The sequence below is a fragment of the Megalobrama amblycephala genome, linkage group LG19, assembly GCF_018812025.1.
Source record: "Megalobrama amblycephala isolate DHTTF-2021 linkage group LG19, ASM1881202v1, whole genome shotgun sequence".
NCBI lineage: Eukaryota > Metazoa > Chordata > Actinopteri > Cypriniformes > Xenocyprididae > Megalobrama > Megalobrama amblycephala.
The window spans coordinates 29,204,611-29,231,469 of NC_063062.1; the positions used below are offsets into that span (position 1 = coordinate 29,204,611).

A 26,859-nucleotide genomic window follows, 5' to 3' on the forward strand; every position below is an offset into this window, starting at 1 on the left:
AATTTGTCTTTTGCTCTGCTGTTGTAATAAACATTAGTTTCTTATCTTTGCAATGATGTAAATAAATTGCTTTAAGTAATTTATTTGATGTCAGAATGCCATATAGGAAAGAGTTCAAATATGCAGAAAATTATGAAAACCAAATAATGTGCAGGACCTGTGGGATTTTTCTGAAGAATAGTGGTCAACTGTTCAGGACAAACAAAGGACTCACACACAACTACCACAAAAAACAGTCTTTGATCATTCAGGTAACAAAACACACTTTTGAACATTTGTGTAAATTCACTTAGCCTTTATTTTCTCTTGTGGACTATATGTAAACTGTAAACATCCGTTATCATCTGTGGGAAATCACTGAAATAAAAAAAGAACAAAAAATATGTTATCCAAACTACTGGAGCATAATTAAAGGGTCATGAAAATTCATATGTGAAATGTTAACAGGTAAGCTATATGCAGATTAAACATTGTTGAAAGCAATGAAGCAATGAGAACACTTACTATGTTTATTATTAATTGTAAAGTTCTTGTTTTATCTTTCATTTTATTGATTCCTTTCATACAAAAAAGTAAAATACGCATTACAAATTAGATGGATGTCTCGCTTTTTTAAGGCAAAGCGTTTGGCACTCAAACAAATCTGTTAGCCGAATGATTCACTGCATGTAAGAGGCTTTCGTCTGTATAAAATCTCTCCAGGGCTTTTACTTTATGAAAAGGGCTTTTATTTTATAAAGTGTTACTACCGCTTTAAGTGTACAAACCTTTACCCGGATGTTGATCGTTATTTACAGCCGGTGAGAATGGCGGACATGGACGAGTTGTTCGGGAGTGATGGCGATAGCGACAATGAGCAACGAGGTACTTTACACTTGCATTATTGCATTAATCATTGAAAATGTGTTTCATTTTTGTATTAAATTTGTTTCTCTCAACATAGCTCTCGTTTAGCGGTATGTGCATTTATAAGACGGTCATTGCTTCAGCACTGCATACAGTTTTTCATCCCGTTTTATTAGTACGGTCAGATCAGGGATTTTTTCTCACAAAATAACCACAGTAACCAAAGATGTGGCCCACAATTACAAGTATTTGAAAACTTTATGATCTATTATAAATGCAGCAGTCTTTCCAAATACGTCTATTTTGTATGTATAATATTCACAGTACACGTTTAGATGTAAATTATATAAGGGTAAATAAATGGACATTTTTCCCTATCAAGAAAAATATTGTATTCTAAAATGTATTTTAAAAAAGTGCATTTTAAATTTGACTTGAATAAACCTCTTCCACAATGTGCATGCTATTATTTATATATATATATATATATATATATATATATATATATATATATATATATATATATATATATATATATATATATATTTGCCATTAGAAATTAAATGTCATGAAAAAATATTATTTTCAAATCAGTCATATCGTCCAACCAAATGCAGAAAAAAACTGTGAAATCAGAGAGATGTCTCTAAAATATGATATTAGAGAAGTCCCCTTATGATCATCTGTCAAGATAAATCTCAATAACTCTTTCTTTAAATATCACATAATTTAACTTTTTTGTATGACAAGGCAATGTTATTTCAGGTTTTAAAATTTCATGTGATGCAACTTCCCAAAATCTCAATGACACTTATTAATTCATAATTCATATTTGTAGAAGAAGAAAAAAATATATTTTTTAAACTGAAGACACAACTGAAACTAAACTGTTAAATTCAGAAAAAATTCTCATCATGTAGCTCTATTTGGGATGTGAAATGTTTCTTATGGACTCGTTTATGGTCTGTGTTCCATATTGAAGTTAAACTCAAGTATGCTGTAAGTCAGTCAAGCATTTCCTAAATGACAAGTTAATAAATCAGCGTATGCGTTGATGTGTTTCCTCCAGAGTCCGGCTCTGGTTCTGGCTCTGAATCAGAGCATGAGAGACCCAGATCTGCCAGCAATGCTTCTGGCAGCGAGAGTGACCGGGATCATGACGAAGATGAGGATGAAGATGGTGGAAAGCCAAGCAATAAAGAGCTGTTTGGAGACGACAGCGAAGACGAGCGCGGGAGCCAGCACAGTGGCAGCCAGCACAGCGGCAGCCAGTCAGAGCGATCAGGCAACCAATCAGAGGCGAGCATGCATTCAGACAATGAACACAGCGGGTCAGAGGGCCATCACGAGGAGGACGACGATGATGATGATGAGAGGGGCCACAGATCAGATGTAGGGAGCCCAGCCTCAGGAGCAGGAAGCCACAGGTCTGACAGAGGAAGTGGAAGTCCAGTGTCAGAGCCGGGCAGCCCACGCTCAGAAGCAGGAAGCGGTCATTCAGATCCTGGCACGCCTCATTCAGATGGAGAGGTGTCAGGGAAAGATGTCCATTCCGGAGATGAGAAGTGGGGTGGGGATGGAAAAAGTGACCAATCAGAGGATGAGGACAAACAGCAGAACTCGGATGATGAAAGGGACCATTCTGACGATGAAGGGGAAAGACAAAAATCAGGTGAGGTATATTAGCAGTGTGATTTTATTATTTCTTTTTCCCCCAAATGAGTTCAGCACAAAGTTCGCCCCAAAGTCACATTTCATTGGTCATGTCAATCTCAGTGCTGATTGCCTACATAATGTTACAACTAATACTAAGCCCTAACCTTTCTCAATGAAATTGGCTGCAGGTTGAACTGATTTGGGGAAAAAATCGTACATATTTGTGTGGTCTGATCTGCGGGTATTAATATCTGTCTCATGTTTAAGTAAGTGTTAAAGGAGTTCAGTGTGTCTTTTGAAACTTGTAACATTTTTGTATGTTTACATGCACTAAATTTTGTCAATCCAAATGAATTCAGTCCGATTTCAGATTCTGCAAGATCTCTTAATGTGCAGTCTATATCAGATGTTTGTTTAGAACTGTGATAATGGCACAAAAAAGGGGTATTTAATTTAATTTTTTTTTTATGTTTTTGCCTTTATCACATATCTATTTAAAAAGCAGACATAAAAACGTCATAGACACTGCACTTGTGTGCAAGGTATTTTTTAGGGGTGTGACGAGACCGGTATCTCACGAGATGAGACTCGAGATTGAGTTCACGAGACAAGATTTTTACACACTATTTTTAAGAAATCCTCAGTTCTACTTTGAGTATGAATTATCATATGCAGTAAAAGACAACAATACTCAAGTACTGTAAAAGGTTTTGCCACAAACTCAACTGACTGACTTCTCTTCTGTATGATTTCAGTATCTTCAGACCTTACTGTACATGATTTATGAGCTTCTGCAACATTTGACCTCCTAACTGAACTCCTTTCCACAAACTGATCACAGAAATAAAAACAGTATAAATAAAAATGGTAACACTTTACAATAAGGTCTCATTTATTAACATTAATGTATTAAGCAACATCAACTAACAATGAGCAATATATTTGCTACAGTATTTATTAATCTTTGTTTATGTTAGTTCATAAAAATAGTCATTCATTGTTAGTTCATGATAGTTCACAGTGCATTAACTAACAAATGAAACCTTATTGTTTGTGCTTAATAAGATTAAGAGAAAACTGTTATTCATTTTTATGGTAAAACTTTACAAGTGCAACCATAATCACACTCTCTCAATATTCAAAGTGCAAATAAGACCAAATTTTTCTTTGATACAGAGCTAAGAGATGGTTGCAACTACACTGCCCAGCCTAAAATAGCTTTCATATTGAGAGATATTTGCATTCATCAGGGAGACGCTTTCAAAATGCGGGGTATTGAAATCGCGCTTGAATGCGCGCTCGCGTTTACTTTTACTTTCAGCGATCGCGCGTACTCTGTAAATATGGAGCGGCGGCGACCGTTATCCAACTGAATTAAATGTTTTTTTATTTAAATACAAAGAAAAACGACAGGAGAGGCGTAATGTAAAGGTAGCGGTGGCATATTCTTTCCTAATCATCCTAACCACTCTGTCATGGCAATATCATGAGACTACTTTTCACCTCGATGAGAAATCTCGTCACATTTTAGTCTCGCGAGATCTCGTCACACCCCTAGTATTTTTTTAATCCAATTGAGAAGATGGTGGGATTAACGGGTTTGTTCACCCAAAAATGAAAATTCTGTCATTATTCGCCCTCATGTCATTTCATACCTGCAAGACTTTCATTCATCTTTGGAACACAAATGAGCACAAACATCATAAAAGTAATCCATAGGGCTTTTCACACTTGAAATATGGGTTATTCTAAACTCCAGGTAAACAGAATCCTGGGTTATCTTGCTTCATGTTTCACACTGCTCATAATTTACCCGGGGTTAACAATTAATCCTGGGTATTCATAAATTGACGTTTCACATTGTACATTCCTAAACCCTAGGTTAAAGTTCTTATTTGCATATTTGCGGTGTCAGTGTCATTGATTGGATAAATGCAGAATGCAACCTGTATTTAGCTCTAGCATTGTGTATCCTTGTATTGCCGACTGTACTATCGAGTTTATACTGAATGGACATTTCAGACTATAAAGGGAAGTATGAAACGGTCTCTTTTTCACTCAAGTTGTCACATTTTCTGTCAGCATTTGACATTTTTCCTCTCAAACGCTGAATTTACTGTTCATATACAACGCGCAGTGTTTCCGTGACTGTCCAAAGCAGGTAAATATGCGTACGCGTTTGGGTGTCTTGCTAAGCGTCTAGCTGTGACATTCTAACACCGCATCGTTTCACACTGCACAAGTTTGGCACCACAATGCGGGGTTAACACCGCAAAATTGGTGTTTACCCTGCTCCAGAGTGTTTAGAACGACGATAACCCGGGGTTAAGTGCATTGTGTAAAGCCCTCATGTGACTCCAGTGGTTTATGAACCACTTGCACAAACCCCCCCCCCACAATTTACCACTTTATTTACAATGTCTTCTCTTGCATCAACACAACATGCATACATCGTGGTGCTCTCGCACGTTGGAGATTAATATTTTGTAAATAAAGCGGTAAATCACTGGAGTCACATGGATTACTTTTATGATGTTTTTACTACCATTCTGGGGCTTGAAAGTGGTTGTTGCAAAGGCTGTCAATGGAAAGCTCTTAGATTTCATTGAAAAGATCTTCATTTGTGTTTCGAAGATGAACGAAAGTCTTACAGGTTTGGAACAAGTAATTAATGACAGAACTGGTGAACTAACCCTTTTAAAGCATTCGCTTATTTATTTTAATTTTTTTTTCTATTGATCAGATTATTTCAGGTCTTCACCCCCCTTTCAGTTTGATTGAAATTTATTTTGGATCAAGCTCAGTTGAACGAGGCATTTACGTGGAACCTTTTCAATCCAACTGAGCAATCAATATGATTAATAACAGATTAGCATGCATTTGAATGTAGCTATTGTATTTGTGGCAAAAAAATAAATGACTACCTTCTCAGACAACACCTGAGATATTATAGATCCGTTTTCTGATATTAACATGTTTATTCTAACAAATCTTTTTGTTTGTGCTCATTCATTTCAGAGTCTATCAAGGGCAGTGACAGTGAAGATGATTTCACACGCAAGAAAAAGAAAAAAATGGCTTCAGACTCTGACTCGGATTCTGACCGTGATTCACAGAGGGGGGGTGAGTGACAAGACACTTGCTGTGATGCAACACGGTGTCATACACACAGAAGCTCTGTTAAACTATCTGTTTGTGTGTGTGTAGGTAAGAAGCCAGCAGCAAATGATCTGTTTGGGGAAGCAGATGATATTTCATCAGATAGCGATGCAGAGAAACCTCTCACACCTGGGCAGCCAATGGTGAGACTTTTACGTGCACAACATCAGAATAAATTAATCTGCTGAATAACTAATGAAATTTTGCAGATTTTCTCAAGCCACCTTTCTTATTAGGGCCCAAGCCAAGAATGACGCAGGGCCCTCTTGATCTTCTAAGGATTATTATTATTATTATTATTATTATTTTTATTTTTTTCCTGTCATCTGGGGCTTTTTGGGGGCCTTAACATGCTCAAAAGCTCTTGAAAATTGGCACACATTGGAATCCGCGGCCATCAGGGCTGGGCAGAAGCTGGTACCCGGGCGTGGCAGGGGGGCTCGACAGCACCCCCTTGAAAAAAGTCCCAAAACTTGGTCCATATATCAAACACACTTGCACGTATTAGTATGAAACTCGGTACACATAGACCTTATCGGGCCAAACAACTTCCATGCTCTAAGTTCTACTCCACCCCAACAGGAAGTCGGCTATTACGGGTTGTTTGAAAAACGCATGCTTTGGAATTTGATATACTCCTCCTAGGCGATTATCACCACCAAACTCGGTCAGCATGAAGTCAAGACATTGATGATGAAAATTGCCAGCGGATTTTTGATATCTCGAACGGTTTGGCCGTGGCGAGGCAACGAACAGTCCCCAAACTCTGTACACATATTGTTCTCATCAAGCTGGACAATTTTCTAATTTACATTCATTAGTTCCGACCAACAGGAAGTCAGCCATTTTGGTTTGAATGTAATTTTTTTTTTTTGAAAAAAAAACAAAAAACAGGCTATACATTTTATACTACTACTCCTACAGGGTTTATACAATTTACACCAAACTTTTTTAACTTTGTGCTAACACATTGAAGTTGTTTAATTGCAAATAGATGTTGGCAACAAATTTATAGCAAGAAAAGGGAAACAACGTGTTAACTTCTGCATACATTAATTGATTTTGATGAAACTTCGGCTGTGTCTTCATTGTACAAGGCTGATCACATGGATGTGACTATTGTGAGTCAAAGTTATAGCGCCACCAACTGGCAGCAGGAAATGTGTTACTTTCAGCATGCTTTGAGATCACCCTCTTATTTTTACCCGATTTGCTTCAAACTTCATTTGAATAATGTCAAAACATGGCAGATGTAGACCTTTGAAAACAATCGTGATATCTCAAACACAGTTGCCTTGACAACGCATCAAAATTTAATATTCGTTTTGGATGCTTTTGAGACTCTTAGCATACTTCAAATTGTTTGAAACTCCACTCACACATCAGGATTGTTAGCCAGTAGACATGGGCAAAGCCTTAGAAATGGGCAGGGAGGAGGGGCTCTATAGCACCACCTTATAGTGCAGTAAATGTAGAGTGAATTTGACATAGTCCTTCGATGTTTAACTGTTTTAACTGCCTATTGCCCACTGTGCACAGTTGCCCTGAAGCCACCGGGGTGGCGGTGCCACCGGGCTTGGGCCCGCCATCGCTGCTTGCAGCTATATTGTGGTTTGAAATATGATTAAACAGAAGTTGTGATAGGCTTTTCTTCACTATTGTGACGTATATCTGAGTGAAACGGGTTCACGAACAAAAAAAAAAATATGTAGGACAGCACTTGATTTTGTCCATCAGGGATTGTTGGATTGTTGTGGTTTACTATTGGTGGATTTCATGTGAGTGACAGGTTGTCCCGCCCTCGCACCATTAAACGTCATCAGAGAAGAGAATTTTGATTAAAGATTAATTAAAGACATTAATTAAAAAGGAAAAAGGTGTGCATGGATCATTTATAAAAGAAATGCTGCAGTATTTATAGTAATTGTTGATTTTGATTTCATGATGACTAACTTTTGAAAAGAAATCAAGGCAGCCATAAATAATATTTTTGTAATTATACTGTTGTTGTTAAATGTATTCATTTTACAGTAGTATTATTACTATGGTAATATTTATTTAATAAATAATGGAATGTAATAATTATTTTATTTTTATAATTTAATAAAAAAGGATTTTTAATAATAATTGTTGTTTTTATTATTATTATTATTATTATTATTAATAAAAACAACTATTATTATTATTATTTATTAATTACATCTTGGTCTCAAAGTCATAATTTAGATTTACACAACATTCACCCTCTCTAACTCCTATAATTAAACAGGTTATTATATTTTACTGTATTTTTCAGTAGGTAATACTTTATTTTAGGGTGATGTAATTACACACGTTACATGTACTTGCTATACTAATAACAGTAAATTATGCTTGATTACAAGTAACTAATCCTAACCCTATAGTAAGTACATGTAGTTAATTAATATTACTCTGTACTTATTTGTGTAATTATACTGTAACAATATCACCTTAAAATAAACTGTAAATTCAATATGCAAATTGCTGATCAAATGAATTGATCTGAACTGATTAAATAGGATGGTGAGGACGGCCTGGAGGGAGATCAGCCCGAGGAGGAGCCGGTTCCAGAGACGAGGATCGAAGTGGAGATTCCCAAAGTCAGCACAGATCTGGGCAGTGAGCTCTACTTCGTCAAGTTACCCAACTTTCTCAGTGTGGAGCCCAGGTGTGTGAATGTCTACTGGAGAACTGAAGGAGTTGCTAAATGCTCTATCCTAACAATCCTAGTCAGTCAGCAGTTTGTCACCTCCCTCACCATCTCTTCACAGGCCGTTTGACCCTCAATACTATGAGGATGAATTTGAGGATGAGGAGATGTTAGATGAGGAAGGACGGACCCGTCTCAAGCTGAAGGTGGAGAACACCATCAGGTGGCGCTCTAGGCGCGATGAGGAGGGCATCGAAATCAAGGAGAGCAACGCACGGATCGTTAAATGGTCCGACGGCAGGTGAGGAGACGCATGCAGAATTTAGTGGTGAATTACTGCATAGAATCATTTCAGAAGGCACTGATTATTCTCACCTGTCAAGTCACCTTTATTTATATAGTTCTTTATACAATACAGATGGTTTCAGAGCAGCTTTACAGTGATAACAGGAAAATGATTCAATGATGCCGTACATCGAGTTCATTTCGGCTGTACAGCTGCTCTAAAAGAAAATAGTGTCATTGTTCAGCTGAAGTCAGTTCAGTGTTGATTCAGTTTTGTTGTAAAGAACATTAAATTAGTTCATTTAATCTATAAAGCAGTTTTGAGGAAAAACAGTGACATCATCATCCAGCTCAGTTCAGTTCTCATCCAATAGTGTCAGTGCAGTCAAATCAACAATATTGTTGAATATTAAGTTGCTCAGATGATAAGATGCTGCAGAAATATGGAAATCAGCCTCACTCTTCTCGTTCTGCAGCATGTCTCTGCACCTGGGGAATGAGGTGTTTGACGTGTATAAAGCTCCGCTGCAAGGTGACCACAACCACCTGTTCATCCGCCAGGGCACAGGACTGCAGGGTCAGGCTGTGTTCAAGACCAAACTCACCTTCAGGTGCGACACACACACACACACACACGCGTCTCTTCTACAGCAGTGATTGGCTGCATCTGAAAGCTTATAATGCAGCTGACTTGTTGCCTCACTGCCCTATCAGGCAATGACTTTGCAGTAGGCATGTGACGGTATCAAATTTTCATGTTGCGATTAATTGATGAAGCTTTTAACACGGTATTAAAATAAGTTGCAAAAAAAATGTTGTCATAGTTTAACAGGTTTAAGAACTCTTTTTGTAATAAAACAAAAATGTTTAAATACAATAATACACTACAAAAAAATATATAAAGTGACATTTTCAAACAGATTAAAATGCAAAAGAAATAGGCTATAAAGAACAACAGATAACACTTTACAATAAGGTCTCTATTTAATGCATTAACTAAGATTGAGCAACAGCTACATTTGTTACAGAAGGTGTTATTTTTTGTTAATGTTAGTTTAGAAACACAAATGATCATTGTTAGTTTTATCTCAGGTCCATTAAATAAGTTCTTTTTGTTTTTAGTAATGTTATTAAACAGTAACTAAGAAATTAACATTAACTAAGAATAATTAATGCTTTTTTAAGTATTTTTCATTGTCAGTTTGGTAGTAATGAATTAACATGTTAACTAATGAAGCCATATGTCTCAAAGTGTTACTGAACAATAACAAATAATCAGAACATTTCTAATCATTAGGGCATGTTGTAGTCCAGATTAAAATATAAAATTTTAGTTTTTTTAGGTTTAAAATTTAGGTTTGAAAATAAATATCCTTTTAAGTCTTTAATTATTCAGTATTTGGTGCTGTGATGAACAACACTGAGATTACAAAAAATGAATGGCTGTTTGAAGCATTTTAAAAACTTCACTAGTGCAGTTACTTTGTTTGCACGGTTTCCGTGGTAACCGCTGCATGCTGCTGTTCCATCAGTGCCCTCTGCTGTCAGAGAGTGAACGCGCACTTTCATTCAGCTCGTCTCCTTCACTCGTTCAGTCATGTGCTTCTCATGCACAATGGGCTTGTTAACATCTGAGCGCGTGTCCTTTTGACGCAGAATACAGCGGTGTTGTACATTTTATACGAGTGATGGGTAAAGTATTCTTAATTGCATTATAAAAAATTAATAATTGGTAATAAATTATTATTTACGGTATTCTGAAGTGCCCATGATTATAATATCGTGCATATTCATTATCGCGATTTATCGTATTACCGAATATCGGCACAAGTCTACTTTGCAGGCAGCGTTTACGCACTATGGTATCTCACAAGTCTACTTTGCAGGCAGCGTTTACGCACTATGGTATCTCACTTAACTAATTTCGGACAGACTTCTGAGGCAGCATAACAGTTTAATGATATAATACAACAAAATAGAGAGAGCTTTGGTGATAACTAAACAAATTTGTAATTACTACAATATTAATTTCTTGCTAGAAATGACATCAAAAGGGGAAAAAGTTGGGCAATAATGTACGTTTAAACACAAACTCACCACCAACCAATGTTCCCTCTAAGTTGCGCGTGCGCCGCCGCGCAGAAAGAATAATTGCCACGCAGAGGACAGACTTGGACATAAAATCTTGTGTGAGGAAATCCATTTGATTTTAGTTTAAATTAAAAATAATTGCAGTGCTCTGGTCAACCGCTATAGAGCTATTGTCACTATAGAGTTAGGACCGGTGAATGCGGTTTACAGGTTTAGTGCATGTGAGCGGGCCTGGGCCTGAGCCAAATCAGTCGTGGTAAGAATACTGTCATGTTTGCGGACTTAAATACCTCAATACGAGAGGCAACGCGAACAGAAAAGAAATGTTAAATAAAACGTCATGTTTTAATGAAAAGTGGCAGAAATAACGGATGATGGGCACAGAATGCTAACAAAACTCTGAGACATTTACAGTTACACACCCACCACAGGTGTAGCTTGCAAACTCAAAATACATCAGTGATATACCTCAGTTTAAATAGATTATTGTGTGTGGTTTCAGGGATGTTTAGATAACTGTAAAAGAGTTAACATGTTCACTTTTATATTAATATTTAGATATCAGATCTGTTTAAATGCTTCAGTTTGTTGTCATTAAAACAAATTGAAGCATTTAAACTGATGAAATACTGTATATCAGTTTAAATCCTTCAAAATTTATATTATATTTTAATATATTATATTATAACGTAAGCCTAATAAAGAATTGATCTCACAAGAGGATTGTTTAGGGCTCTTTGCCACTAAAAATCTTGAAACCTCCTGGTATAGAAAATCTGGAAAATTCATAAGCAATAAACATGTAATTTTGATGGTTTAACACTGTCTGTTGCTAATAATTTACTGTACAAAAACACATTATGGTTGTCCCAAACCATCAGTGTAACTGCTCATATTATATTATATTATAATAAAGAATTGAACTGTCCTGCAGGAGATTAAATTATTTTTTAATAGAATTTCTTGGTAAAGACTGGAACAGTTAATGCAGCGATGTGAAAAAATCTCAAGTAACCTAAAATATGCTTAACTTAGTGAATGAACTGCTTGTTTTCAAACATATTATTTAATATATCACTAAGTTACATCAAGGGTCAAATAAAATAGAAACGGCACATTAAAGTTAAAAGTTACAGTTGCATGATAAAACCATTTTCTTGTGTGTGTTTACTGTACAGGTCTGATATAAAGAATGTTTTTGCTCAGGTGGCCAAAATGGGCACTCAACAGAAAAAAGTTTTGCTCAGCGAGAAAAAAAATTAGAGGGAACATTGCCACCAACCGCAAATTTCAGACACCATATATATTTTTTTTTTAGCTCAACTGTTATGGAATAGAACGCATCAAAGGCAGCAAAAGATACATCTTTAAACTGTATTATCACTGTATTCAGATGTGTCTTGTTGCCTTCCTACCTCTGTATCCTGCCTGCAGAGGCAGCATTTTTCAGCTTTTGGGTGTAGCAATGGTATTGGTAGTGGTGATATATCACTGGTTGGACACTAGGTGGTGCTATGGGGTAATTTTTGCCAAGCAGTGCTGCATGGATTACATATTTTTGTAGGCCAAAACTTGGACGCGAGTTAGCATTTTAGCACTTCCGGTTCCATCATCCTCAAGTCCTCATCAGCCTTTAGTGACATTTTCACTCACTGTCATAAACAGGTATTGTTTGTTACCACGACCACCGCTTGCGCGTCTGCATTGAATGCATTTTTTTTTACCTGTACACATGAGTGGCATGATTGCAAGAAAAAACTATACATTTATTTATGGTTATAGGAACTGTTTTCAAGTAAGTTTCATTCATGATGTTCCTCTATTTAAGCCAGTATAAAATTTCATACTAGTATCATCCCTCATATGATATAACCAGCCATATATACATTTTATAAATGTGTTTAATTTTATTTTATGTATGTTCTGTTCAATTCAAGTGTATAGCGCTTTTCACAATACATATAGTTTCAAAGCAGCTTTATAGAAAATGCTTGTTTCAGTGTTACAATTTAGGAAGTTTTCTGTTATGAGCCGGTAATATACAGCTATAATTCATGTTATGTGGTTAGTTAACGTTATAATCATGTCTTCATTTAAACAGACTCAACAAACATGTTAGGCAGCAGTTACATCATGTGATAGTAATGATTACAATATAAGACAATATAGAACAGTAGTGGCCAAAAGTGATGTCCAGAAGGGATATTTGGTTTTTATGACCCAACGTGTTTGATTAAACCAGGGGTCTCCAACCCTACTCCTGGAGATCTACCATCCTGCAGTGTTTAGCACCAACCCCAATCAAGCACAGCTAATCAAGGGCTGTGTTCGAAATCACCCCCTATACCCTCATTCACAATTCCCTACATTAGTCCACTAATATAGTTCACCTGAGGGAGTGAAAGAAAACGAGTGAGTGAATTCGGACACTGAGTGCACCTGAAGGGCAGCCGCTTTTGTATAGTTTGTGATTGCGGTTTAATAATTATTTGAAACTTAGCAAAATGGCAGCTCCAGTAGTAATGAAAAGATTTCTTTAACTATATATATATATATATATATATATATATATATATATATATATATATATATTTTTTTTTTTTTTTTTTTTTTTTTTTTTTTTTTTTTTTTTTTTTTTAATTAGTTAAAATTTGTCTCTAAAGGCCACAAAAGTATTACTGTTTTATAAGACTACCACATAATAAAAACATTTTCAAGACATTTTGAATCTTAAATATTTTCATTAAGATTACATTTAGTAATTCACATCATAGCTGTAATTATATCATGTTTTATCACGACTGGAGTGATGTAATAAACAATCAGCATCCAGGACCTCAACCAAATGTTTTATAATGATATTTGTGGGGCAAAACCTGAGTTTCAGCGAAATATCTTATTTTAGTTTGCACAAACGTTGCTAAGAGTTTTAGCAAATGGATTATTTATTAAATCAGCAGCTAGTCAACAACTAATCCACCAGCAGAGGTCTCTCAGGGTTGACCAATAACATGGGTGTTGTTTTGTCAACATCAAGATTTTAGGTTTAAATTTAAGTTTTGAATGTTTAAGAGAGTACAAATTTCTTTTAGAAGTACAAATGTCCCATCATGCTCAAGTAATATGCATTTATAATAATTAATTAAATAATAGTAAAATTAAAAATTATAAAATTAATAAAATTAAATGCATGTGTGTTTGTAGACCTCACTCCACAGACAGCGCCACACACAGGAAAATGACCCTCTCTCTTGCGGACCGCTGCTCAAAGACACAGAAGATCCGAATTCTGCCCATGGCTGGCAGAGACCCAGAGTCCCAGAGAAATGAGATGATCAAGGTAAAACACACACACACACACACACACACACACACACACACACACACACACACACACACACACACACACACACACGAACTCTGCAAAGAGATTTGGGTTTAGACCAAGACTGATGGAAAATTTAGTAGGATTCATATCAACACAGAAATGCAGTGTGTTTTCAGAGGGAGGTTATCATAACTTGTATCCTCCTTAAAGGATTAGTTCACTTTCAAATAAAAATTTCCTGATAATTTACTCACCCCCATGTCATCCAAGATGTCCATGAGACATAAGACCCTTATTCCTCATCTGGTATTGTTTAAAGCCCTTTGAAGCTGCACTAAAACTAATTTTTACCTTCAACCGTTTGGAGGCCATTGAAGTCCACTATAAGGAGAATAATCCTGGAATGTTTTCATCAAAAACCTTAATTTCTTTTCGACTGAAGAAAGAAAGACATGGACATCTTGGGTGACATGGGGGTGAGTAAATTATCAGGATTTTTTTATTTGAAAGTGGACTAATCCTTTAATAAAAAGCTCTTCTACCTGAAGCCCTGCTGTTTTAGGAGGAAACTAGGCCATAGGGCTGTCCTCCAAAGGCAGCTTAAGCATTATGTTTTGAATCTTAAGAGCCCAATATACTTAAAACAAAATCAAAGAACAAACTGATGTGAAACCATTTTGAACAAAATCAGGCCAAAACAAAGTTTGTTTTGTGTTCGTTTCGAAAGTTCGACTTTCTGGAAAAGTTCCCTCTGGCTGGTAAACACAATGGAACTATAATTGGTCTGTAGCAATGATTTCATAGGTAGGTGTGCTCTTTTTTGACATGGAAATCTTCTCCGGTTCATTTCTTCTGTTCAGGCCGTCGAGGTCAGATATTCCCGAGTAAAAACAAGAACACGCTGGAGATTCGCTTTTATAGTAGAAACTGAAGTTGTAATTCTAATGTAAAGGGACACTGACACTATTTTTTCATGTTTAATACGGTAAAGCAGAGTCCTGTACGGTCCTGTTTGGTAAACCCGCCCCGCATCCACATTACTTAATAGTACACTCGACTGTTGTCTGACAGCAGCACTAATTTAAAGGTGCCCTTGAATTAAAAATTGAATTTATATTGGCATAGTTAAACAACAAGAGTTCAGTACATGGAAATGACATACAGTGAGTCTCAAACTCCATTGTTTCCTCATTCTTCTATAAATCTCATTTGTTTAAAAGACCTCCGAAGAACAGGCGAATCTCAACATAACACCGACTGTTACGTAACAGTCGGGGTGTACGCCCCCAATATTTGCATATGCCAGCTCATGATCGAGGCATTACACAAGGGCAGGCAGTATTAACGTCTGGATGTGCACAGCTGAATCGTCAGACTAGGTAAGCAAGCAAGGACAACAGCGAAAAATGGCAGATGGAGCAATAATAACTGACATGATCCATGAGATCATGATATTTTTAGTGATATTTGTAAATTGTCTTTCTAAATGTTTCGTTAGCATGTTGCTAATGTACTGTTAAATGTGGTTAAAGTTACCATCGTTTCTTACTGTATTCACGGAGACGAGAGCCGTCGCTATTTTCATTTTTAAACTCTTGCAGTCTGTATAATTCATAAACACATCTTCATTCTTTATAAATCTCTCCAACAGTGTGTAATGTTAGCTTTAGCCACGGAGCAAAACCTCAAACTCATTCAGAATCAAATGTAAACATCCAAATAAATACTATACTCCCATAATCTGACGCATGCATACAAGTATGCATGACGAACACTTTGTAAAGATCCATTTTGAGGGTTATATTAGCAGTGTAAAACTTTGTTTGTCTCCGGGGACGGAGAGCACGAGCATTTAAAGGGGCCGCAGCATGAATCGACGCATTTCTAATTATGCCCCAAAATAGGCAGTTAAAAAAATTAAATAAATAAAAAAAATCTATGGGGTATTTTGAGCTGAAACTTCAGACACATTCAGGGGACACCTTAGACTTATATTACATATTGTAAAAAAACGTTCGATGGCACCTTTAATTCCCTGCCTGACCCGACCCCTTTAACAAAGACTGTGACCTGAAACACACCCGCATTAAAGTGTTAGCTCACCCAAAAATGAAAATTCTGTCATTAATTACTTACCCTCATGTCATTCCACACCTGTAAGACCTTCGTTCATCTTCAGAACACAAATTAAGATCTTTTTGATGAAATCTGATGGCTAAGTGAGGCCTGCATTGAGAGCAAGTTAACTTAAACTTTTAAACGCCTAGAAAGGTACTAAAAACATATGTAAAACAGTTCATGTGACTACCTTAATGTTATTGAAGCGACGAGAATACTTTTTATGCACCAAAAAACAAAATAACGACTTTGTTCAACAACATTTAGTGATGGGTGATTTCAAAACACTGCTTCATGAAGCTTAGAAGCTTTACGGATTTTTTGTTTCAAATCAGTGGTTCGGAGCGCATATCAAAATATCAAAAATATCTTAATTTGTGTTCCGAAGATAAACGAAGGTCTTATGGGTGTGGGTGAGTAATTAATGACAGAATTTTCATTTTTGGGTAAACTAACCCTTTAAATCTACTAAATCAGGTAGACAAATTTTAGACAAATTTTCTCATGTAACAAGCAATCAAATCAGCATTAGGCATTCTGAGTTGATGCGTTTAATAAAAATAGACACGCAGCCCAACATGGTAATAATTAACAGAAAAAAAAGATGAACGTGCATCCGTCGTGTAACAATACAAAACTTTTGCCTACATCATATGAACAAACTGCCTATACAGACTATGTTGAATAAATGTGCATAAAGCACACCATAGACTATATAGACGCATAGAGGTCTCCATAAATTAAAAGAACATAGCCAAATATGAGGCTTTACTGTCATATAATATTAGGGACATTTTAGCGGATTCATTATGTATTTAAATGCGGTTGTCTCTCCTGAAACTCTGCCATGTATTTGAGGCCATCGGTCCTCTTACAAGCATGAAAAATAAAACTTTTATTCAAATTTGTGAATGGATTATATACAGAAAGTGAGCAAAGAGTGCTTCGTCAATGACTGAAGCTGTCAATCAGGTGATTGGCTACAATGCTCAATGCTGCAAATCTCGTTGTAATTAGAAGCCTTTGACGCTCTTCAGAGTGTCAAATAAGCACGGGACCATTTGGAAGCAGCTGCCTATCATTGGGTACCGAATTGAGTCAATAGTCTTGCTTATTGATTCCTGACCTGCACCGCAAATGTCAAAGTAAGTATTCCACCCGTTACATAAAATATTAGCAGTTCATCCGTCGGGTACCCGTGGGAACCCATCCACGTGCAGGACTCTGCTGTAAAGGGATCTCCAGAAGTAACATGACTTTACTGGAATTGCTGAATTGCAGAGCTGGTGCAAACATATCCCCATCGCTATGATCGGATGCTATCTTATCTGCTGTTTTCTCACCGCTGTCATTTTTGTTGTTTATTTTGTTGTTGAAAGGAAAGCGCCCAACACATATTTACATAATCATCTAAACATTCAGGGTGTTTGCTAACATTATACCACTGGTCACACATTTAAAATTTATTTTTACCCCTAAGCAAGGAATGAAAAAGGACATAGCCGTGAGTATATCGGGGCCTTTAAAGGACATCACTACACACAATGACTCCACTCTTATCATTTTATTTCAGAAAATCTCATTGTAAAAATCTGATAAGTTATTGCATAAGACAGTGGTCACATAACGGACTTATCAAGAGTCTGTGAAGATAAGGCCATCTCTGCATGCAGCATGTTTCCTCACACACACAACAGATCTTGGCAGCAGCAGGTTATGCACGTATGATTTGAGCTGTGTTATCTAAACAGATTGTCTGACAACTAAAGTAGGGTACTGTAAATGTGTTTATCTATTTCCTCTCACTCATTTATCTCCCTCTGACCAGAATTCTAATGTCCAAAGAGACAGATTTCATATCAGATGAGTGACCATAAGTCAGTGAAACGCCCAGACACCATTAGACAGCCTTACTGGAATTAAAGTGTCATAAATGAAGAGCTATAAAATTATTTCACAAGTGGTTTTCAGAGATAAATATTGTTTGTGCCGCCTGGACCAGTTCATGACTCAACTGGGCCTGAAATTACATTGTCAAACCTTTCAAACCTTTGGGGTCAGTAAGATTTTTTTTTTTTTTTGAAGAAGACGACGAAATTATTAATACTTCTATTCTGTGAGGGTGCACTAAGCTGATCAAGAATTACAGTAGACATTTTTGTTTTGTTACAAAATTTCAAATAAATATGTATATTCTGTATATATGTATAATATATTCTATTTAAAGATTTATGATTTCCAGCACAATATGAAGCAGCACAACAGTTTTCAACACTGATAATAATAATAAGAAATGTTTCTTATCAGCATATTAGAATGATTTCTGAAGGGTCATTGAAGACTGAAGTACACTGTTCTTTTGAATTGTAATATTTTTTCACAATTTTACTGTTTTAATGTGTTTTTAATCAAATAAATGTTGCTTTGGTTATCATAAACTATTTTAAAAAAAATTTTACCAACCCCAAACTTTTTAACGGTAGCGTATATACAATACAAATTCAGGCTAAGGTAATTAAAATCATAAATAAATGCCACTTATGCCATCTGGAATGGATATGAGTCTCTATATGTAAAAGTTCAGTATTTGACAAACCCCAGCAATCTGTAAAATGATTGCATAAAAAATATAAAAATATATAAATCTGGTTATCACGATTGACTGCAGAGGTCATGGGGAAGTAATGGAACTTCTCTGCTGAAAAGTGTGGGAGTCCTGGATTAAAATTTAATAAATGAAAATATGTATTAAATCCAATAAGGTTTAGTTCTTGAATCCTTTTTCATTACTCAGACTGATAAACTAGGAAGTGGATGTGTTCTTTCAATGTAATCCTGCAGTGACATCAGAGTTTCTCTTTTTTTGTGTCTGTGTCTCTGTGCAGAAAGAAGAGGAGAGATTACGTGCATCTATCCGCCGTGAGTCCCAGCAGAGGCGAATGAGAGAGAAACAGCATCAGCGCGGTCTGAACGCCGGGTACCTGGAGCCAGACCGCTATGATGAGGATGAGGAGGGTGAAGAATCCATCAGCCTGGCCGCAATCAAGAGCAAATATAAGGGTGGAGGTCTGAGGGGTATGTGACGTACAAAACATATATATGCACATGGGACATCGAGGATAAAAAGCTCAAACATTTTCAGATTGTATCATAAATCCTTGCAAAGATCACTTTATAAATCCCATTTAGAGTACATGTGCATGACTGAGATTGCCCAGTCTGTTTCCTCTTTGAAATGTCCTTTCATGAAATAAGCGAGCTGGCTCTTTTTATTAGGTTGAACTGTTTTCTAGTGATACACCGAGGTAACACTTTACTTGAAGGGGTGTGCATAAGACTGACATGACACCTTCATAATCATGACATGACACATGTCATGAATATGAAGGAGGTTTTATGAATGTTTATGACAACTGTCATTAAGTGTCATTCGCTCAATTAAGTCATTTTTAATGCAAAGATGACATTGTTTGAGATGTCCGAGTTATGACAACTTAACCAATACATCATAATCTGTCAGTGTCTTTGTCATGACAACTTGACATCATTTAGCTTTATGGGTTAACATTACATTAAACTGTCATGTGGTTGGTTTTGACATTGGCTGTCATGAGGCCATTATAATAGTGTCATGAATATGTATCTTGAGCTCAAGTACAGTGGTACAAATTGAACTTGTCATTAAAATGTCATTAAGTGACAATACTCTGACAAATAATTTTATAACAGCGTCATGACTATTTTTCATTTCATGTTTTTTTCAAGTTTCCTCCAACAGAAGGTCAGATAATAGACCATTTCAAATTTCGTAAAAAAGATGACACTGTCATAAAATAATGGTAACACTTTATTTTAGGGTCTTTTAACTAGTTGCTTATTACTATTAGCATACATATGGCTAAAATATTGGCTATTTATTAGTACTTACAAAGCACATATTAATGCCTTATGCTGCATAACCTTATTCTAGATTCTTAATCCTACCCAATACCTAAACCTAACAATTAACTATAATAAGCAGTAAATTAAGAGTTTATTGAGGGAAAAGTCATAGTTAATCGTTTATATGTGTTCCCTATACTGAAATGTTACCAAAATAATGTAATGTAATGTTAACCCATAAAACTAAGTAGTTTTTTTTAAGTTTGATAATTAATCTGCTATGTCATGTTTATGACAGGTTATGATGTTTTGCTAATGTCAAGTTGTCATGACAAAGACATCTCAAACAATGTCATCTTTGCATTAAAAATGACTTAATTGAGCGAATGACATTTAATGACAGTTGTCATAAACATGCATAAAACCTCCTTCATATTCATGACACGTGTCATGTCAAGATTATGAAGGTGTCATGTCAGTCTTATGCACACCCCTTCAAGTAAAGTGTTACCAATGAAATCATTTTAATAATCAACCCTCATGTAAAAACTGAGTTATATACAAACACAAAAGGCAGTTAATTGTTTCATTTGTTGAAATATAAACATTTAAACGGTGGCTATAAAAACTTGACAGATTTTCATGACAGATATATTCAGGCATGCAGTAAATGAGCCCTCTCTAACAGGTTAAGTAAAAATTTAATGAATAAGTAGTATAGTGCATATGTTTAGCAAAATAATCCTCTCTAGAGTTATTTTTTCCTAGCAAACTAACGAGTTATGGATATTGAATGGCGTTCCTGAGGCAAATGTAACGATACATGTTTTATTGACGTCTTTCTTCGTTTGAGGCACTATTTGGGCAATTACATGAGACATGATACTTTTCAGTTCATTGTACCATTTTCTTCAACATATCTGATGTTCTTTCATGTTTATTTCGTGCTGTAACTAGTAGTAAAGCTGAACAGATGATCGGTTCCTGTGCCGATTGAAGTTAGGCAGCTACAGCGATCTGTCATGCCACGTTAAAGAATGCCAAAATGACATTTATCATTTGAATTTCATGATAAAAATTGACTATTTGAAAGCTTAGATGTTAACATCAAATGTCACAAAGCGTATAGTGTGATTGTATGGTAGGTGCTACATATAATGTTTAGTGGTTCATGCATCAAGTGAAAACAGACTAAAAGATCAATCTTGGGATTTAAAGGGTTAGTTCACCCCAAAATGAAAATTATGTCATTAATGACTCACCCTCATGTCGTTCCAAACCCGTAAGACCTCCGTTCATCTTCGGAACACAGTTTAAGATATTTTAGATTTAGTCTGAGAGCTTTCTGTCCCTCCATTGAAAGTGTTTGTACGGTATACTGTCCATGTCCAAAAAGGTAATAAAAACATCATCAAAGTAGTCCATGTGACATCAGGGGGTTAGTTAGAAGTTTTTGAAGCATCGAAAATACATTTTGGTCCAAAAATAACAAAAACTACAACTTTATTCAGCATTGTCTTCTCTTCTGGAATCCTTTCCATTGAATTGATTCCATTGAATCCTTTCATCTGTCGGCGTTGGTAATGCACTTTTACGTCGCCGTGGTTGTTTTTGGTGATTAGGACATCCGTGACATTTTGAAGCATCGAAAATAGATTTTGGTCCAAAAATAACAAAAACGACGACTTTATTCAGCATTGTATTCTCTTCCGGGTCTGTTGTCAATTCGCGTTCACGACTCCGCTTTTTCTGCTTCTTCTTCTTTCCTGTTTTATGGCGGTTGGCATCCAGCTTATTGGTGCATTACCGCCCCCTTCTGCTCCGGAGTGTGGTTCACGACTCCACAGTGACGCTGCTGATGTAAGACGCTGCTGACGTGTTATCTGGTGCGCCCGAGCTTCGTTTACAGTCTGAGGGAGACGCACGCTGTATTCAAGCTATTCTACATTGTATATTGCTATATTTTTTAAAATGGTGCGTAAGTGTGCATGTCGCGGATGTCCTAATCACCAAAAACAACCACGGCGACGTAAAAGTGCATTACCAATGCCGACAGATGAAAGGATTCAATGGAATCAATTCAATGGAAAGGATTCCGGAAGAGAAGACAATGCTGAATAAAGTCGTAGTTTTTGTTATTTTTGGACCAAAATGTATTTTCGATGCTTCTACAAATTCTAACTAACCCACTGATGTCACATGGACTACTTTGATGATGTTTTTATTACCTTTCTGGACATGGACAGTATACCGTACAAACACTTTCAATGGAGGAACAGAAAGCTCTCGGACTAAATCTAAAATATCTTAAACTGCGTTCCGAAGATGAACGGAGGTCTTACGGGTTTGGAACGAAATGAGGGTGAGTCATTAATGACATAATTTTTATTTTTGGGTGAACTAACCCTTTAAGAATCAATATCAGTTCATCAAAATGAAGATGGATTAAAATTTATTAAATTATATTGTCAACCCAGCCCTAGCATCCACAAAGCTGACCTGTTTACCTGTTGTAGTTTATCCATGTTGTGGGCACAAAATGGACACTGACACAGTCAAAATGTGCCATCTGAGAAGTGCTAATTACACAGCACTTTTTCGGTCAATGATTTTGGCCCTCCAGAACTATTTCCTCCAATAAGCTGTATTGGGCAAAAATTTTTGGTTGACAGAATTTCTGTGCATCATTAATCTCATCCATATGCTTTTTGCCATTCAGAAACATGGTACCTCTAAATCTCTTTTTTTGGGGAAAAACCCTTTACACCAACCAAACAAACTGAACTCTGACATCAAAACAAATCACATCTGCACCAATAGATGTAAGTGTGAAAATGACTGTCTCTACAGGAAGTAGGTCAGTTGAAATGGCCTCTGAACCGGGGTGGGGTGATGTGTCTGTCGTCTATATTGTATTCCCTCGCTCCCCCGTGGGTCAGTGTTTCTGCACAACAGATTCTTTGAGTGAGATTGAGACCTGCTGCGATCAGCTAGAACATTCTGCTCTGCAACAACAGCTTGTGTTCCCAAAACAGCATGTCTCACGCGCACACACACACTTTCTCACTGACAGTAACTGTTACAGCCGTTAGCCGATTACCTGCCGACTCCTTAATACTGCATTATCCTGGAGTCCGACTGAGATTTAGATTAGTTTGTTCAGTTTGATTTGTTTGTGCCAGTAAAAGGTATTTACTGAAAGAACATCTCTCTGGAATGCTTGAAAATGAGTCCTGAATTCTGAGCTGTGCTGAAATGTTTGTTTGTTTGTTTGTTTGTTTGTTTGTGGTAATAGAGGAGCGAGCCAGGATCTATTCCTCAGACAGCGATGAAGGTTCTGATGAAGACAAGGCCAAGCGGCTGATGAAGGCCAAGACACTGGACAGTGATGAGGTGAAACTTTCAGTCCAAACTGATCATTTATTGGAAAAAAGCTTCAAAAATGGAATGGTTATGATGCCACAACCATGAGCACAACAGTGACTGCCCACTTTTTCGGTATCATTGGTTACAAAAGTATATTTCCCATTCATTTTCTTCAGAAAAGAGATCAAAGCCATGAACCAAACTAAAGGACTTTAAAGGGTTAGTTCACACAAAAAATAAAATTGTCATCATTTACAATGTCGTTCCAAACCCATAAGGCTTCCGTTCATCTTTGAAACACAAATGAAGATATTTTTAATTTTTGTCTATTCATTGAAAGTCCACGCAGCAAAACTTTCAAGCCTCAAAACGTTAAAGATCACCTCCTGCTTGACACGTGAGAATGAACCACATTGGTTTTTGCATGTAAAGCAAGCATGCTTTCCTTTGATCAATGTTTATACGCGAATAAAAGACTAAATTAAATCTGTTCATCTTCATATAAAGTGATTGTGTCTCTTCATAGGACTTTGAGTAAATCACTGAATTCATATGTATTACTTGTACAATGTCTTTGTTCTTTTTGAAGCTTGAACATTTTGGTTGCGTGGACTTGCAGTGGATTGACTAAAATACAAATATTTTTGTGTTGATGAACGAACGTCATATGTGTATGGGCTGACATGAGGTTGAGTAAATGATGACAGAGTTTTCTTCTCTTTAAGGTGAATCGCAACATTTTGTTCTTTTGCCATGATTCCCATTTCTTGGTAACAGAAACTTGGATCTGATTGGTGAATCCTGCTTAAGGATTGTTCGTAGTGAATTGTACTTTTTCTGTATGGAGAAAATGAATGGGAGTTTACTTTCCAAAGTTTAAAGGGTTATTCCAAACCCGTAAGACTTTTGTTCATCTTAGGGATAAGATATTTTTAATGAAGTTTGAGTTATTTCTGTCCCTCCATTGACAACTACGTGACTGACGCTTTGATTCTTCAAAAAATTCATAGAGATCTTAAAACTAATCCATATGATTTGAGTGTTTGTCCAAATTTTCTGAAGAGACACGATCACTTTATATCATGAACAGATTGAAATTATGCTTTTATTCACATATAAACATTGATCAGCAGAAGCTCAACCGAATCTGCTTGATTCACAAAAGCAAACTTCTTGTGGAAGCTCAAACGTGCTGCGTAACACACAAGAATGAACCTCATTGGTTCTTGCACGTTAAGCAAGCATGCTTGAGCTTCCATTTACCACAACTGATGTGTGAGTTGATGAATGTTTATATGTGAATAAATGCCTTATTTAAATCTTTTCATTATATAAAGCGACCATGTATAGATCATGTAAGCGATCTTTAATAAAATTGGACCAAACCGCTCAATTCATATGGATTAGTTTTACTTTTTATGAACTTTTTGAAGCGTCAAAGTGCTAGTCACGTAGCTGTCAATGGAGGGACAGAAATCACTCAGATTTCATTAAAAATATCTTCATTTGTGTTTTGAAGATGAGCAAAAGTCTTGTGGGTTTGGAAAGACATGAGGGTGATGATAGTTTTCATTTTTGGGTAAACTAACCCTTTAATAGGCTAGCTAATAATCAGAAGTCATTTACAGATAGATAGAAGTCTTAAAGATACAGTATCAGAAACAATTATAAAGCTCCGAGAGGCTCGAAAATGGTTATCAAAACCTAAATTCTGACATGTTTTGGTGTAACATACCTTGATTAGCATCATAAGTGCACTTTAGGGAATTAAAATTAATTTTAAAAATTAATATTTCATTTCTTACAGGAGGGAGAGAACTCTGGAAAGCGAAAAGCAGAGGAAGATGAGGAATCTGCTTCCACCAAGAAACCCAAAAAATATGTCATCAGTGATGAAGAAGAAGAAGAGGAGGAGGAGGTGGAGGAAGACGAGTGATTTATCGTTTTTTTTTTTTTTTTTTTTTTTTTAATCGTTTTGTGGTTGTTTAATCACAGTAAAGTAGGTGGTAAATCCATAAAATCTAATCTGCAGTTATTTGTATATTTTATAAAGACTGAAGATCATCATTACAACACTTCAATAAAGAGCAATAACCTTGATGTGGCCCGCAAGTGGTTTATTAAATGTGTAACTGAAAGATTACACTGTAATATGTTCAATATGTTCATTTATAATAAAATCATGTTCTGAAAGTTTCTCCATGAAAGTTTGACCCTTGAACTGTCAACTTATGAAAGACTAAAAAGGTTGGGGGAACACTTCTCTGCTTGAATTTCACTGAATAGCCTTAACAAAAAGGCCTCAATAAATTTCCACAGAGGTAAAGTTGATCATTTTTAATTGTCTTCTGTTCAGTGAGGGTTTTTGTTTTTGTGAATTATTGCTAAAAACATTTTCTTTAGGATAAAAAAAAAAAGAGAGTTATACTTTTCAAAGGTTAATATAGAAGTTTTAAAGATACAGCATCAAAACAATTTTTTTTTTTTTTTTTTTTTTTTTTTGTTGGGTTGTTTTTGTTTTTTTTTGTCTAAAAATAGAGATGAAACTAAAATGATGCTCTGTATATGATAGACATTTCAGATTTGCTTAAATATATGTAAACGGAGAGGCAACAGAAACAGATCGTTTAAACCTTCAAATGCCAAATGTATTACGAAGTATACTTCAAGGGGCAATACAATTCGTTTCCAATATTAAAATATATTTTGAGTAAATGCAAATATATTTTGAGCGGGACTTCATGTCCTGGTAAAATGATCAACCTAATTATAACCTGTAATTTATGAATGCTATTTGGTGAAAGCACATCCATCACAGGTGCAGTTTTATTATTGACATGGCGACTATGTTTGTGTTGGTGTGCATTTTCTTCACAGCACCTGCTGAATCTTCAGCCTAGAGAGAGATTTGAAAGACTGTTTATGTACAGATCTCGCCCCATGGCCCCAGAATGACGCACGCACACAAGCACTTGTACTTCCTTGAAGGTAATGCAGGCCTTACTCTGCATTTGTTCTCATTTATTACTGCAGAGCTTCTGATCTATCAGGTCACCTCTACAGCTGCAGCCACGTTTTACCAACTTGCTTTGTTTGTTTAGATCTTTTTTGCTTTCTTTTAGTGGTGTATGCTGACATTATTTTCCTTTAAAAAGGTAACTAATTGTTATGGTTACTTTTTATGGAAAATAATGTGACACGTTAGTTTTGTGTTACCTTTTCTCACCTGGGCTGGGCTTGCTTGTTTGTTTTTTAAAAACAAAAATTCAGGTCCTTTCATACCAGAAAGTGAAATGAATAAGCCTCAGGCTGAAGAAAATGCAAATTCATCCCTGTACAGTACTTCCTCAAATTTTTATGGCCTCTTAATTATCAACATGAAAAACCTGTTTTACACAATCTTACACATGCCTTCTACCATCTGATTAAGTTCATACTTTTTTTTTTTGCATGTAAA

At 36.1% G+C, this 26,859-nt stretch overlaps 1 protein-coding gene across 1 annotated transcript; it reads left to right on the forward strand.

The window, feature by feature from the left end:
* The first annotated feature begins 710 nt into the window (after nt 1-710).
* leo1 (LEO1 homolog, Paf1/RNA polymerase II complex component) lies at nt 711-25,609 on the forward strand. The gene is made up of 11 exons (XM_048168730.1): nt 711-864; nt 1,916-2,518; nt 5,521-5,625; nt 5,710-5,804; nt 8,202-8,350; nt 8,454-8,633; nt 9,094-9,228; nt 13,913-14,048; nt 19,040-19,229; nt 23,332-23,429; nt 25,210-25,609. The coding sequence occupies exons 1-11, from the start codon at nt 807-809 to the stop codon at nt 25,336-25,338; spliced, it is 1,878 nt and encodes a 625-aa protein (XP_048024687.1). The 5' UTR covers nt 711-806; the 3' UTR covers nt 25,339-25,609.
* The last annotated feature ends 1,250 nt before the right edge of the window (nt 25,610-26,859 follow it).